Raw genomic sequence first — 13,747 nt, 5'->3', positions numbered from 1 at the left:
GTTTGATGCTTGTTGAAAGGCGATGCACGGAAGATGCCTCTCGTTAAATACTCAGTGCAATGTGTGCATTGATATAAAGAAACAAATTACGACATATGACCAATTAGTGTATCGTTCTCGCAAAGGCCAGAAAGAATCGTTGCTTCTCGAAATGATTCTACAAAACCACGCAAGCCACTAAACCTTTTCAGGGTCCCCGGAACTTTTTACTATTATTTATTATTTATGAAATTTTGACGTATTCGCAAATAATATTCGAAATGATAAACTAATAAATTTCAAACACAAAAGATTGCGTAGTCCTGCGTCCTAAGTGGTCGTGTCTCGGATACGACCCTTCGAATTTTTTTATCAGGATTGATAAAAATAGGGTGATTGACATTTCGCAATTTGAGCATATTCAAAGAATTCCAATAATTCATTGTGCTCGTTGAATTAGACTTCCAGCAGCTAGTCAAACTGATGTTACCTGCGCATGTGGTGCTATTTGTCATCCAATAATACAGGGTTTTCCAACTTAAAATTCCGAAAGTAAATTGAAATAAAACACACTTAGAATTCGAATTTCGATGAAACTTTTATTTCAAATTAAAGTTTTGTTTATGCCATTATGTGTCAAATACAACATCATTGAAATGTCCACCTAGGGCTTCCTCGCACACCTTGATCCGGAACATGTAATTTTCGATGACTTTTCGGCACATATGGGGCGGTATCTCGGTCATAACTTCACGAATGTTGTCTTTCAAATGTTCAAAAGTTTGCGGAGAGTTGGCATAGACACGGTCTTTCGCATAACCCCACAAAAAAAAGTCTAGCGGCTTCAAATCGCATGATCTGGACGGCCAATTGGCATCACCAAAACGCGAAATTATGCGTCCCTCAAATTTCGTTCGCAATATGGCCATGTTCGGTCGTGTTGTGTGGCACGTGGCGCCGTCCTGCTGAAACCACATGTCATCCGTATCCATATCTTCAATTTGTGGCAAAAAAAATCGGTTAACATGCGGCCATAGCGCTCACCATTCACAGTTACCGTCTCGCCGTCCTCATTTTCAAAGAAATACGGCCCGATGACTCCACCAGACCATAATGCGCACCAAACAGTGACTTTTGGTGGATGCAATGGCCTCTCAACAATCACGTGTGGATTTTCTGAGCCCCATATACGGAAATTTTGGGTGTTCACATAGCCACCGAGCTCGAAATGTGCCTCATCGCTGATGAAAATTTGATGCGAAAATTCAGCATTTTGCTGCTGTTGTTCGTTCACCCAATCGACGTATGCCCGACGCATTCCATGGTCACCACGCTCTAATTTTATTACCAGCAATATTTTCATTATTAGAAAAAAAAAGTTGGAAAATCTAACATTTTTTTAGTGAGGAGGTAAAGTGGTCACTCGCACATATCACACTAGAAGGGATAGATTTATGCGTGTTTTTTTGACCAAATTTGTTTAAATCATTAATTAAATAGTAGGTACATGTATGAAATGAGCTAGGCCTATTCACCTAGAGTCGTAATTGAAATTTTCTCATATGTACAAAAACGTAGCAGGAAACACATAACGTTTTTCATAATGAGGCTTGGTTTTGGTTGGGGTGGCATATTTTTCCTGGGTCAAAACCACAAAAGGGATCCGCATAAGAGCAGAAGGTGAAAAGGTATATCAGCCATTGAAAGCAGAACATTCTCAGTAGTAATCCTCCACTGACCACTTTGCCCCTCAAACAACGAAATGCGAAATAGGCGAAATAATCGCTGAAATTGAACAAAATTTCTGTTCACCTCTCCTAGAATATGTGAGCAGTCGTCCAAACTGTTGATTTGTCGAAAATATCAGGTCCAATAAACTAAATTTCACTAGAAATTCCTTAAATTCAAAACGCACAAAACTTCGGCCAAATGTCTACCGAAAGAGCGATTTTTTTAAAATTTATATGTTGACATGCGACAGCTCCACTTAAGTACAGGGTGACTCGAAAGTCATAAAATTATCAAAACATAAGATGACTATCAATACGGTGTCAATAGTCAATAGTTATACTACACTCTGTCCAATTTCTATAAGACCACCCTGATTCTATTTCGTTGCAACACAAATAGTTAGGATTTCAACAAGATACATTCATACATTGTAGACTGCTTAGCATAAAGTATATTTAACCTCAATTCCTTTCAAAAGATATGTTTGTTTATTTATTTTACTTAAATATGATAATTTCAACTGTCCAGTTTCAAAGCGATAAGCTTATTTACATGTCAATAATTGGTAACCTTGCCATTTCGACTAATAACCTTATAATTCGTGTTGGAATACAGTTTACAAAATTCTGCTGAACGGATTTCTCGATATTTTTCCACATTGAAGAACTCTTCGTTATGGTATATAGCAAAATGTATTCTTTTGGAAACATTTTTTGTCACAACATACCATGTCCCACTGTCGGTTCATGTGAGCTTGGGCAAAACTCAGACGTCTTCCGAGGTGAGATGGTGTAAGATAAAGAGTTTCAACCTTTTAAGCCCTCTTTATGTGAGGATTTTTTACCAAAATTTGATATATTGTCACCAGAGCATTTAAGTCGTTGAAATATTACTTTATTTGCACATGCTATTGTGAGATTTTCGAACCTGTTGTAGCTATTTCCCGCTTATCCCGTTCGATTTACGTGGAGCTCTCTTCTTCTTACCATATCCTTGAGGATTCGCCAAATTATTGAGCACTACTTGAAACGTGAAACGCATCGATTTGTCTCCCTTCTTTCTCCGTGAGGACTTTTCCCTTCGATATTTTCCAGATTTAATTGATCAAAACAACTAAAACAACGGAAAATGTAACTGGTCTTATAGAAACTTGACAGTTGAAAATACTAAAACATTCGTTTACTCTCAGCGCTTGCACACAAACACATGAAAATCATGCAGTGTATGGTAATCATCAATACCTACACACTAGAATATAAATTGAAGCATTGTTTGTTCACAATGGCACAAAGTAGCAAGATCATCACCTGGTCAGAGTGTACCAAACAAGCAGGTGACCACTTTCCCCCCACTACCCCTACGGGCTCTATTCCCCTGAAATGTTTCCTATAATTATGTTCTAGTTTCATTACGATAATTTTGTATCAGCAATAGCCATGTTAAAATCACAAATCAAACCACGATGAAGAAACTATTTATAGAAGCAGTGTTTTGTGCGACAGAAAAATAAAGTTTTGTCCATAAAGCCGGTAAATGTGGCAAAAAGAATAATCACTTTAACCCCTCCGCTTTGTTGCCACTTTCGGGCTGCAGCATGGAAATAACTCTTTAGCACGGGAAGTGGAAAACTTTTACGTATGGCTCAAATTCCAAAAATTTCCTTCCTTTGGCTTCTTCTGGTTCATCAAGGCTACCAGAGTATCTGTCTCTCTCTCTCTCTTTGGGGCGTGCGGAATGCTTTCCCGGCACGAAAAAGTTGCTCGTTCTGTGTTGCTTGTAGCTTGAGCGCTCTTACCTGGGAGAGGTGAAGTGTGAACTACACGAACTGCTGCTTTGATTTGCCGTCGCTTTGCATGTCACAAATTGTTGCTTCCACCCCCCTAATGAGGTGTAATCCCGTCAGCTGGAACAAATTCGTGCTTTTCTGGGTTGTGTTTGGTTGTGAACATTTATTTTGCCAGGAAATGAGTGATGAATATTATTTGAACTAATTTACCTTTCCGTGGGCTGGTTTGCTATTCTTCCGGAGAGTGACTGGTGATTGGCAATTTCAACGTTGAAAAATATATCTCAATTGATACTCACCGCAGATGTGTATGGATAATCCACATCTCTCATGATACCGCCGCATTGCTCGAGGTATTTAAGAGTGTACCTCAGTGACCCACCAGCACATCCCTATAACAAAAACCAACGCTAAAGTTTTGGTCGGGCTTCATGATCAATGAAGGAAACTCACCTGATTACCAGTTTCCACCGAACAGTCTACCAACTGCTGCTTACTAACGTACTCGATCCGACCGATGCGTTGCATTATCTGGGCACTGATTGCGTAAGACACGCTAAAAGCGTAGCAGGAACCGCAAGTCTTCTGGTTCGCCGGGTCCGTCCTGAATCCCTTTTCGCGCCAGTCCAAACTCTGGGGCATATTTGTTGGGGTGTTCGCAGCACCAACCATCTCATCGTTGACGCTAACGTCCATCTTGCGATGGTTAGTTTCCCTCATACGAACCATCCGCTTCTTGTACAGTTCGTTGTCCTGGGAGCGAGAGAAGGGACGGGAATATTGACGATCTTTCAGTAGCGGAGGTTCAAATTGAAGGCTTAACACCATGGACAATACACAAATTACAAACACCCGGTGAACTTCGTCCCGCCCTAAATAATTTATTTGATATGAATTCTTTCTAACATTTACGTTTCATTACTAAGCGATCGCTTAGTTCAAAATGTTTCCTCTTTGCTCATGAATTGTTTGTTTTACATAAGTAAGATATCAGTTACCACCACAAATATTGATTTTGGATTGCAGTACAAAATTTGTACATTGGTCGTGCCAGGTTTGATCATATTTGTGAACAAATGAATAATGTTGTAGAAACGGTCATTTTGAATGTGGCACAAGAAAGAAGTACAGCTGAACAGTTTTCGTATTCAGCTGGAGATGGCGCATCAATATATCAATGACATCTCTGTACGCTTTCGGTGTTTGGGTTCCACCATTCTCTGAAGTCAGATTGAGTTTGCTGATTCTGAATACGGTTTCACGGGTTGTTTTAAGTTTTTTCTCTTGCTGATCATGAAAATCGAAATTTCTGTGCAGAAACTAATAGTTAAGGACCACCAATGACGTATATTTTCGGAACATGGCGGCCAAGTACAACGTTTACATTGGTGCGATTCAGAACCTTTGGAGGAAGTGCCAAGAGCTTGCCACCATTTGTGATCGAGTGGGACGTGGACGCAAACACTTGACAATGGACCGGGATGATGCCAGAATCGTCAGACAAATGCGAAAACACCCCAAGAGCTACATGCAGAACTCTAAAAGAAAGCTTACCATTGAACATATCGCAACGAATAGTGCGATTGAGACTGCAACAGCAAGGATTAAGGAGCAACTTTGCGTCTCGGCGACCTTTAATCCGTAAGGTCAACCAGATCAAACATTTGGAGTTTGCCGATAAATACGTCCATAAGCCAATCTCGTTCTGGAAAATGGTTTTGCTAAAAAATCTGTATTATTCATTTCTTTTTTCAGTCTTTCCTTGCCAAACCGATATAGTGGTTCTCAGATTTTCGTAAAAAGTAGACGTGCTTTTTTTATTTTTTTTTTATTAGGATGCCCATTTCTATTTTGAGGTGGTCCGAAAAATCAACTTTTTCCTCTTTTTTCCAAAAATGCATTTAAAAAAAACTCATCACTTTTAAGCTACTAGGCCGATTTAGATGATCGACATATCGAATTAATATCATCATCGGTTAACTTTTTCAATCATAACTCAAAATACGAAAGAAAATGCATCTCTAATATTAGGATATGTTGTGTAGAAAAACCTTTACTTTCAAGAAAAAATATAAACAATATATTTAACCGAGTTATTTTTAAAAAACAATACAATCAATAATTACAAAAACAAATTTCATTTTTTTCACGAGCGTAAATTTTTTTATAAAACTATCTAATAGGCTTCAATTTGATATGTCATTCATCTGAACCGGTTCAGTAGTTTAAAAGTTATAAATTTTTGTTGTGGAAAAAAGGGAAAAAAATGATTTTTCGGACCAACTTAACACCTCTCTGATTTTTGGATATGCTATGTAAAAAAACTCAGCTTTCAAGAAAAAAAAAATATAGCGTCCTCTAGTTCAAAGCCATGAAAAAAACAAATACAATCGTTAATTACAAAATCAGAATTCAAAATTTGTGCAAGTTTAATATTACAAGGAAGACTAGGGTTGGCTCTAATTTGATATATCGATCATCTGAATCAGTCAATAGTTCATAAGTCTTTTTTTGAAAAAAGGGTAAAAGTTGATTTTTCAGATTTATACCAAATTGGAAAAGTGCACCCTAATAAAAAAACGTGTCTAATATTTTGCCATAAAGGTCAAATCTACCACTTTTTAATATTTGTATTAGAAGCCTCCGAATTCACACCAGCGTTGCCATAATAAAATCTGTGTTTTCGATAAAATCTTATCGATAAAAATCGAATAAAATCTCCTTATCTTACTTCTTTTCCAGAAAATATGTATCGATTTTTTTTTTTTTTTTTTTATCCAAAATATATATTTTATTAAGGCTCATATGGCGTCAGCCTAACGGTGCCGGGAGTTCAATATTTTGACAATGTTTGCTTAGACTATGTTAGTAATATGTAACCGATTACTCGCGGTTGACTCGAGGTTAGTATTACAAGTGTTCTCATAATTGGTATGTCGCAGTCTTCGATGCTCTGTACGTGTGCCCGACACGGGATACTTCCTATTGGGATGCAGCTGACCATTAATCAGCAACGCCCCCCTAGTCTGTACCCCATATCTAGCGTGGTGCGTCTTTCTCGACTCAAGGAATCCAGGATAGAATGGCGGCGCAATCATCAGCTCGTGTAGAGTTGTCATGAGCGGTACAATCTTTGGCTCTTGTTGAATAATCAGTGGACTGCACAACCTTCGGCCCGTGCATCTGTAAAGAGTGTGTGTATGTATTGCCGCGACTAAGTAAAAGTTTATCGATCGGATAGGAGGGATATGAAACGGGGACACAACGAAGGAAACATCATTAAACGTTGACATCGGCGTTTCTGAGGAACAGGTATAGATGAAGCAGAAGATCAGGATCCCGGCTACCTAAGATATCCCGGACGGGGATATCCGATTGTCTGCCTTGTGCTCTCAGTGCTCTAGAGACCTGAGAGCGAGCAGCATGGAACCGGATACACGACCAGACAACATGCTCGATGTCGTGGTAGCCATCGCCACAATCACAAAGATTGTTTGCTGCGAGCCCAATGCGATAGAGATGCGCGTTTAGGTTGTAGTGATTGGACATAAGCCGAGATATCACGCGAATGAAATCACGACCTACATTCAATCCCTTGAACCATGCACTCGTCGAGACCTTAGGGATAATCGTGTGTAACCAACGACCGAACTCATCACCACTCCACATGCGCTGCCAACTTACGAGCGTATACTGACGAGGAATGTGGAAAAATTCATTATAAGCAATTTGCCTTTCAAAAAGTGTGCCTTCTGAAGCGCCCACCTTAGCTAGCGAGTCCGCTTTCTCATTCCCCGGAATCGGGCAATGAGAGGGAACCCATACTAAGGTAATCTTGAATAATTTTTCGACCAAAACACTCAATAGTTGTCTTATTCTAGTTAGGAAATAAGATGAGCGTTTATCAACCTTCATCGAGCGGATTGCCTCTATTGAGCTGAGACTGTCTGAAAAAATAAAATAGTGGTCGATGGGCAATGTTTCAATGATCCCTAATGCATAATATATCGCACCCAGTTCAGCGACATACACGGAACAAGGATCTTTGAGTTTGAAAGAGGCACTGGAATTTTCATTGAAGATGCCGAAGCCAGTGGACTCGTTTATGAATGAACCGTCAGTAAAGAACATTTTATCAGATCCAACTTTCCCATATTTTTCCGAAAATATCGACGGAATAACATTGGAGCATAGGTGATCTGGTATTCCATGGATTTTTTGTCGCATGGACAGATCAAAAATGACAGAGGAATTGCAGAAGTATGGGAAGCAAACTTGGTTGGAGATGCCTGGTGAAGGGTGCACGTCGTGGGTAAGGTACTCATGGTATATAGACATAAAACTTGACTGAGGAGTCAGTTGGAGTAGATTTTCGAAGTTATCAATCACCAATGGATTCATGATCTTGCAACGGATGAGAAATCTGTAGGATAATTCTGTGAACCGAAGAGTAAGCGGGGGCACTCCTGCCAAAACTTCGAGACTCGTCGTATGTGTCGAATGCAAACACCCCATGGCTATACGCAAGCAACGATATTGTATTCTCTCCAGCTTGAGAATATGAATCCTGGCAGCTGATCGGAAGCAAAAACTGCCATATTCTAACACTGATAATATCGTTGTTTTGTACAACTGAATGAGGTCTCCTGGATGGGCACCCCACCATGTTCCGGTAATTGTTTGGAGAAAATTGATTCTTTGCTGGCATTTCTGTTTCAAATACGCAATGTGTCTCCCCCAGGTACACTTAGAATCAAAATATACACCCAGGTATTTGAAAAACATAGAGTGTTGGATCGTTTTGCCGGATAGGTGAAGCTGGAATTGGGCGGGTTCGTGCTTCCTAGAAAAAACGACCATTTCAGTTTTCTCCGTAGAGAATTCGATACCCAGCTTGAGGGCCCACGTGAACAGATTGTTCAGGGTATCTTGCAACGACTTTTGCAGAACGACGGGATTAGTACCCGTGATGGAAATAACTCCATCGTCTGCAAGTTGTCTCAGCGTGCAGTCTCTAGTTAGACAATCATCCATATCATTGACGTAAAAACTGTACAAGAGGGGGCTTAGGCAGGAGCCTTGTGGTAGGCCCATAAAACTGTAACGAGAAGATTTCGAGCTGCCATGAGAGAAAATCATGTGCTTTTCTGACAGTAAATTGTACAGGAAATTGTTAAGAATTGGTGAAAGTCCACGATTATGAAGCTTCTCTGAGAGAATTTCCATGGAAACTGAATCAAATGCCCCTTTGATATCGAGAAAAACGGAAGCCATTTGTTCTTTGCGAGCAAATGCGATTTGGATTTCAGAAGATAGCAGAGCGAGACAATCATTTGTCCCTCTACCTCGGCGGAAGCCAAACTGCGTATTTGACAGCAAATTGTTTGTTTCGACCCACTTGTCCAAACGAAGTAGAATCATTTTCTCTAACAATTTACGAATACAGGATAACATTGAAATCGGCCTATACGAGTTGTGATCGCTAGCCGGCTTGTTGGGTTTCCGTATGTTGGGGTTCCGGTATGACTCTCACTTGTCTCCAGTCATGCGGGACAATATTCAGCTCCAGAAACTTGTTGAACAAGTTCAGCAAACGCTGTTTTGCCAAGTCGGGAAGATTCTTCAACAAGTTGAATTTAATCTTGTCCGACCCCGGAGCTGAATTGTTACATGAGAGAAGGGCAATTGAGAATTCTACCATCGAAAAATTCTCATAATCGCTTTGAAGTGGAATGTCGCGTACGACGTTTTGTGCAGGAACGGTGTCGGGGCAAACCTTCCTTGCAAAGTTAAAAATCCAACGGTCAGAGTATTCCTCACTTTTGTTTGTATGGTTCCAGCCACGCATTTTCCTAGCCGTATTCCAAAGAGTACTCATAGCGGTCTCCCTTGACAAACCATTGACGAACTTCCGCCAATATCCACGCTTTTTTGCTTTAATCAAACCTTTTAGTTTGGCTTCTAGAGCTTGGTACTTTAGAAACCATTCCACTAATCCATTTTTCCTGAATTTTTTGAAAGCGGATGATTTTTCAAGGTAGACCTGGGACACTCCTTGTCCCACCAAAGTGATGGAGGACGACGTCGGAAAGTGGTAGCCGGTACACGTTTCTTTTGAGCTTGAAGTGCGCTTTCGTAAATCAAACTCGATATAAAGTTATACTCTTCGAGTGGAGGAAGTTCATGCATTGAAACAATTGCTTCAGATATTATTTCCGCAAATGTTCTCCAGTCAATATTCTTCGTGAGGTCATACGAAATATTGACTGACTCACGACAGCTTGATTCATTAGCGATCGATAAAATTATTGGTAGGTGATCACTACCGTGGGGATCTTGGATTACCTTCCACATGCAATCCAGGGATAACGAAGAAGAGCATAGAGATATGTCTAGCATGCTTGCCCGTGCAGGAGGGTTGGCTATTCTGGTTGCTTCCCCAGTATTCAAAACTGTCAATTTGAAGTTGTCGCACAGATCATAAATCAAAGTGGCACGGTTGTCATCGTAGAGTGATCCCCATGCTGTTCCATGGGAGTTAAAATCACCTAAGATTACCCGCGGCTCCGGCATTGCCTCGATAGTATCAAAGAACTGATGGCGGCCTACCGTAGTTCTGGGAGGGATATATATCGAAGCAATGCAGAGGTCTTTGCCATTGATTTGTGTCTGGCAAGCAACAACTTCAATGCCTGTCATCGATGGGAGAGTGACTCTATAGAAGGAGTGACATTTTTTAATCCCCAATAGTACGCCACCAAACGAGTCATTTCGATCGAGGCGAATAATGTTGAAATCGTGGAAATTCAGCTCATCGGCTGAAGAAAGCCATGTTTCACAGAGAGAAAATACATCACAGTTAGAGCTGTGAACTAAAAATTTAAACTGATCTAGTTTAGGAATAATGCTTCTGCAATTCCACTGTATTACAGTGGTCAAATCCTTGACCTCTTGCACTGAATCAGGCATCGAGGGAAATGAACGCTGCCAAAAAACCACATTTTTCTTTCAAAAATGTTCTCACAATCGGAAGCAAACATAAAACTATGCTTTTAAGAGGGTCGTTTATATTTAAAGCATTTAAAATGTTATCCACCAGGTCAGAAAGCGCAAGCAAGCCAGATTGTGGCTGTTGCCTCGACCGCGAAAAAGGAGCAGACGTGTTGGGTGCTGCTCCGGGAAGTGCTGAGGACCCCTGGTGCGTAGAAGAACCGCTTAAACCAGGAGGTACTTGCTTCGGTCTATTCTCAGCACGTTCGATTCGAGTTTTCATTCCAACTTGGGAAGTTTCGGTTTTCTTTCTGGGGAGTGATGGAAAAGAAGTAATTTTTCTTTTCCTGATGGCACCCTGCGATGTACCGGAACTTCCTGCATTGGGAGCGTCAGCAACAGGCTCGTCGTTCTGCAGAATGGAGTAGGGATTGTCCTGAGTCGTTGGAACGGGACTCTTAAGCATTTCTGCATAAGTCCGCTTGGAACGTTCCTTTAAGGAACGCTTGATTTTTTCCCCTCGTTGTATGTACACCGGGCATTGAGTAAGATCATGAGGAGTCCCGCCGCAATGAAGACACTTGTGCTCTTTCGCGCAAGGATTCTCATCATGGCTCTCTCCACAATCTGCGCAACGTTTTTTATTGCAACAATAGGCGGCCGTGTGACCGAGTTGCATACATTTGTTGCATTTCATTACCCGGGGTACAAACAACCGAGCAGGTAAACGAAGTGCACCTATTGCAACGTAGTTAGGAAGGGCGGAACCCTCAAATGTCACACGAAAAGAGTTTGTCCGATTGAGGACCCGTTTGTCATTTTTAAGTGACACAGATTTCAGTCGATCGCATGCAAGAATCTTCACACTTTTAAGTGAAGAGTTCTTGAAGCGACCGACACCATCGAGTATCTCTTTTCGAGTCAAACCCTTTTCGTTTATTACACCGTCTATTTCAACGTTGCAACAGGGTACGTATACGCGATACTCGATCGCAAAGAGATCACAGCGCGTTATTTCATTCGCTTGGGTTCTGCTGGAGACGACAACTCGTAATTTGTCTGGCCCCATCCGAGTAATCTCGGTAACTTCGGAAAATTTCTGTGTCAACTCTTTTGAGATGCGAATGACGTTAAGAGGTTTGGATTTTCGTCTAAAGTATACGATAAATGGGCCTTTGGCGCCATCAGGGTATTCTTTTAGACGAAAATCCTGCTTCTCGTCTTTTTCCTCATCTTCAGAGCTTTCTATCTCGTAAACAGAATTTTCCTCCTCATCTTCTGTTTCATCCTCCTGCTCTTCAGGAGGAGGTTCATTATCTGATATATTCTTTGGCGTGGATGGGGGATCCTCCCCGCCCTCTGCCATATTAATAAAAACGAAGAAGTAGACAACTGTTCGATATGAACAGAATATAATAATTTGGAAAATATAAATTAGTAAAAGAAATTATATTACTATATTAGTTATTGTTGAAAATTTTATTTATTTCAATTTTTGTTATTATGTGTAATTTGAAAATGAAAAAAGTTCCAATAATAGTTCAACGGTGATGTATCAAAATGGACACCCCTAATTCCAACGCTTGCCGATTTGGTAAACACAAAGTTTAAACAATGGTGTAAATCGTGCACAGAAGCTATTCAGAATGATGGAAGAAGAAAGAGGAAAATAAACTTCTACTTGCCGCCGCTGTGTAGCGTGTGTGATGATGTGTCTTGCTGCCGGATTGTCTCGATAGCGCACCACTTTTTATGAGCTTTACTTCGCTCGCAGCGCACCAGATGAAAAAATACACACTAGAAACGGATGTAAAAAAAACACCTGTATCGGATCAAATATAGGTTCGACCGATCTGCTTGCGAGTTGTCGAAGCAATGAATATGTATCGATATTTGTATTGAATTTATAAGTCTAATTTTAAGCTATCATTTGAGCTTTAATTTCATTGTACGATGTTGAAGGTATCCACAAGATGCTAGTGAACATATACATTGCAGTAAAAACATAATTCTTCATTGAGGTGTAATGAAAGTTTAAACAGCTGCATTTTGGGATGCAACCTAGCTCCCACTCGGCTTGCAATAGCCGAGAAATAGCCTAGTTAAAACACCTGGGTAAAATTTCAGTTATGTGTAATTCAAATAAATAAAATTTCAATAAAATATTAGTGAAAGATTTATTCTTGAAAAATATTAAGTCATAATAATTTTAAGTCACTCCATAATGAAACATTAGCATGTTTTAGTTGCAGTAAAAAAAATCACCGCTTTCCAGCCAAAAGTTTTCTATAAAGTGTTTAAACCAAGTTAAAAATATTTCTACCAAATTTGAAAATTTTTTTTTAACAAATTCGACCAGAGCATAGTTTTGGCAGTATGAGATACTGTCACGGGCTCAAAATTGAACCCGAATTGATTCAGTGTTGTTACCCGCTTTCAGTAAACTCTAAAAATTGACAAATCAAACGTTGGTTGATGTTCATTGAAGGCTAACAAGAGTGCTTTTATATGTGTAAACCCGGGAACAAGAAGTGTATTTTAAATCCATGTTTGCATTTATTACATTTTGAAACTCACCAGATCAGCAAAACTGTTCACCCCCATTTGGAACTGACTCTTGCCTTCCACAAACTCCTTGTTGTGACTCGCTATCTCCTCCAAATTTCTTTCGAAAGCAATCCTCCTCCGCTCGATTCGATACTTGATGAGATATTTTTTGTTGTAAGCACCCTATACAGAAATCGCACGAACAAAAAAACAGGAAAAACGCGCACATTCAAATTAATTGGAAAAGTTTTCGGTCCCGTGACCCCACCAAACAACATCAAACAAGTACCAAATATGAATCGAACGAAGTTATGTTGTCATCCGTGGGCAGCTGGTTGACCGATTCCTTTTCTTCATCTGCGGCTCTGCTCCTGCCACAAAAACTACTCATCACAAACACCAACAATACTCCCGCGGTCCACTTCATAATGTTGCTACTTTTCTGCGGCACGCTCCAAATAAATCGCTGATCCTATCGGTACATTGACCCGCGATGTTTGAGTTGTGGATTGGAACTGACCGCGGAAACGATTGGCAGTTCGTAACGCCGCGCGACACCAGGTTGGCATTTGATGGACTCAGCGAAAATTATTTTCATTGAAACCAAAGTTTGATACTCTCAAGTAAACGCATAATTTCTATGAATGTACACAACAACGCGCGTTCCCGATGGGGGTGTATGTAATGTTCAGCCTGTAACTGCATTAATATCTG

The 13,747-nt window shown here is 40.3% G+C and overlaps 2 protein-coding genes across 2 annotated transcripts in view; one reads left to right on the top strand and one right to left on the bottom strand.

Annotated features, from left to right (window-relative positions):
• LOC129773187 (calponin homology domain-containing protein DDB_G0272472) overlaps positions 1-13,747 on the top strand; it is a 97,792-nt gene that overhangs the window by 29,600 nt on the left and 54,445 nt on the right. The gene's annotated exons all lie outside the window — the stretch shown is intronic.
• LOC129775720 (cathepsin L2-like) lies at positions 1,443-13,528 on the bottom strand. The gene is made up of 4 exons (XM_055780758.1): positions 13,323-13,528; positions 13,064-13,216; positions 3,950-4,249; positions 1,443-3,888 (listed from the first exon to the last, which is right to left on the bottom strand). Exons 1-4 carry the CDS (start codon positions 13,458-13,460, stop codon positions 3,781-3,783), a joined length of 699 nt encoding a protein of 232 aa, XP_055636733.1. The 5' UTR covers positions 13,461-13,528; the 3' UTR covers positions 1,443-3,780.

Source organism: Toxorhynchites rutilus, chromosome 3 (genome assembly GCF_029784135.1).
Source record: "Toxorhynchites rutilus septentrionalis strain SRP chromosome 3, ASM2978413v1, whole genome shotgun sequence".
NCBI lineage: Eukaryota > Metazoa > Arthropoda > Insecta > Diptera > Culicidae > Toxorhynchites > Toxorhynchites rutilus.
This window is presented reverse-complemented; position numbering and strand designations above follow the sequence as displayed.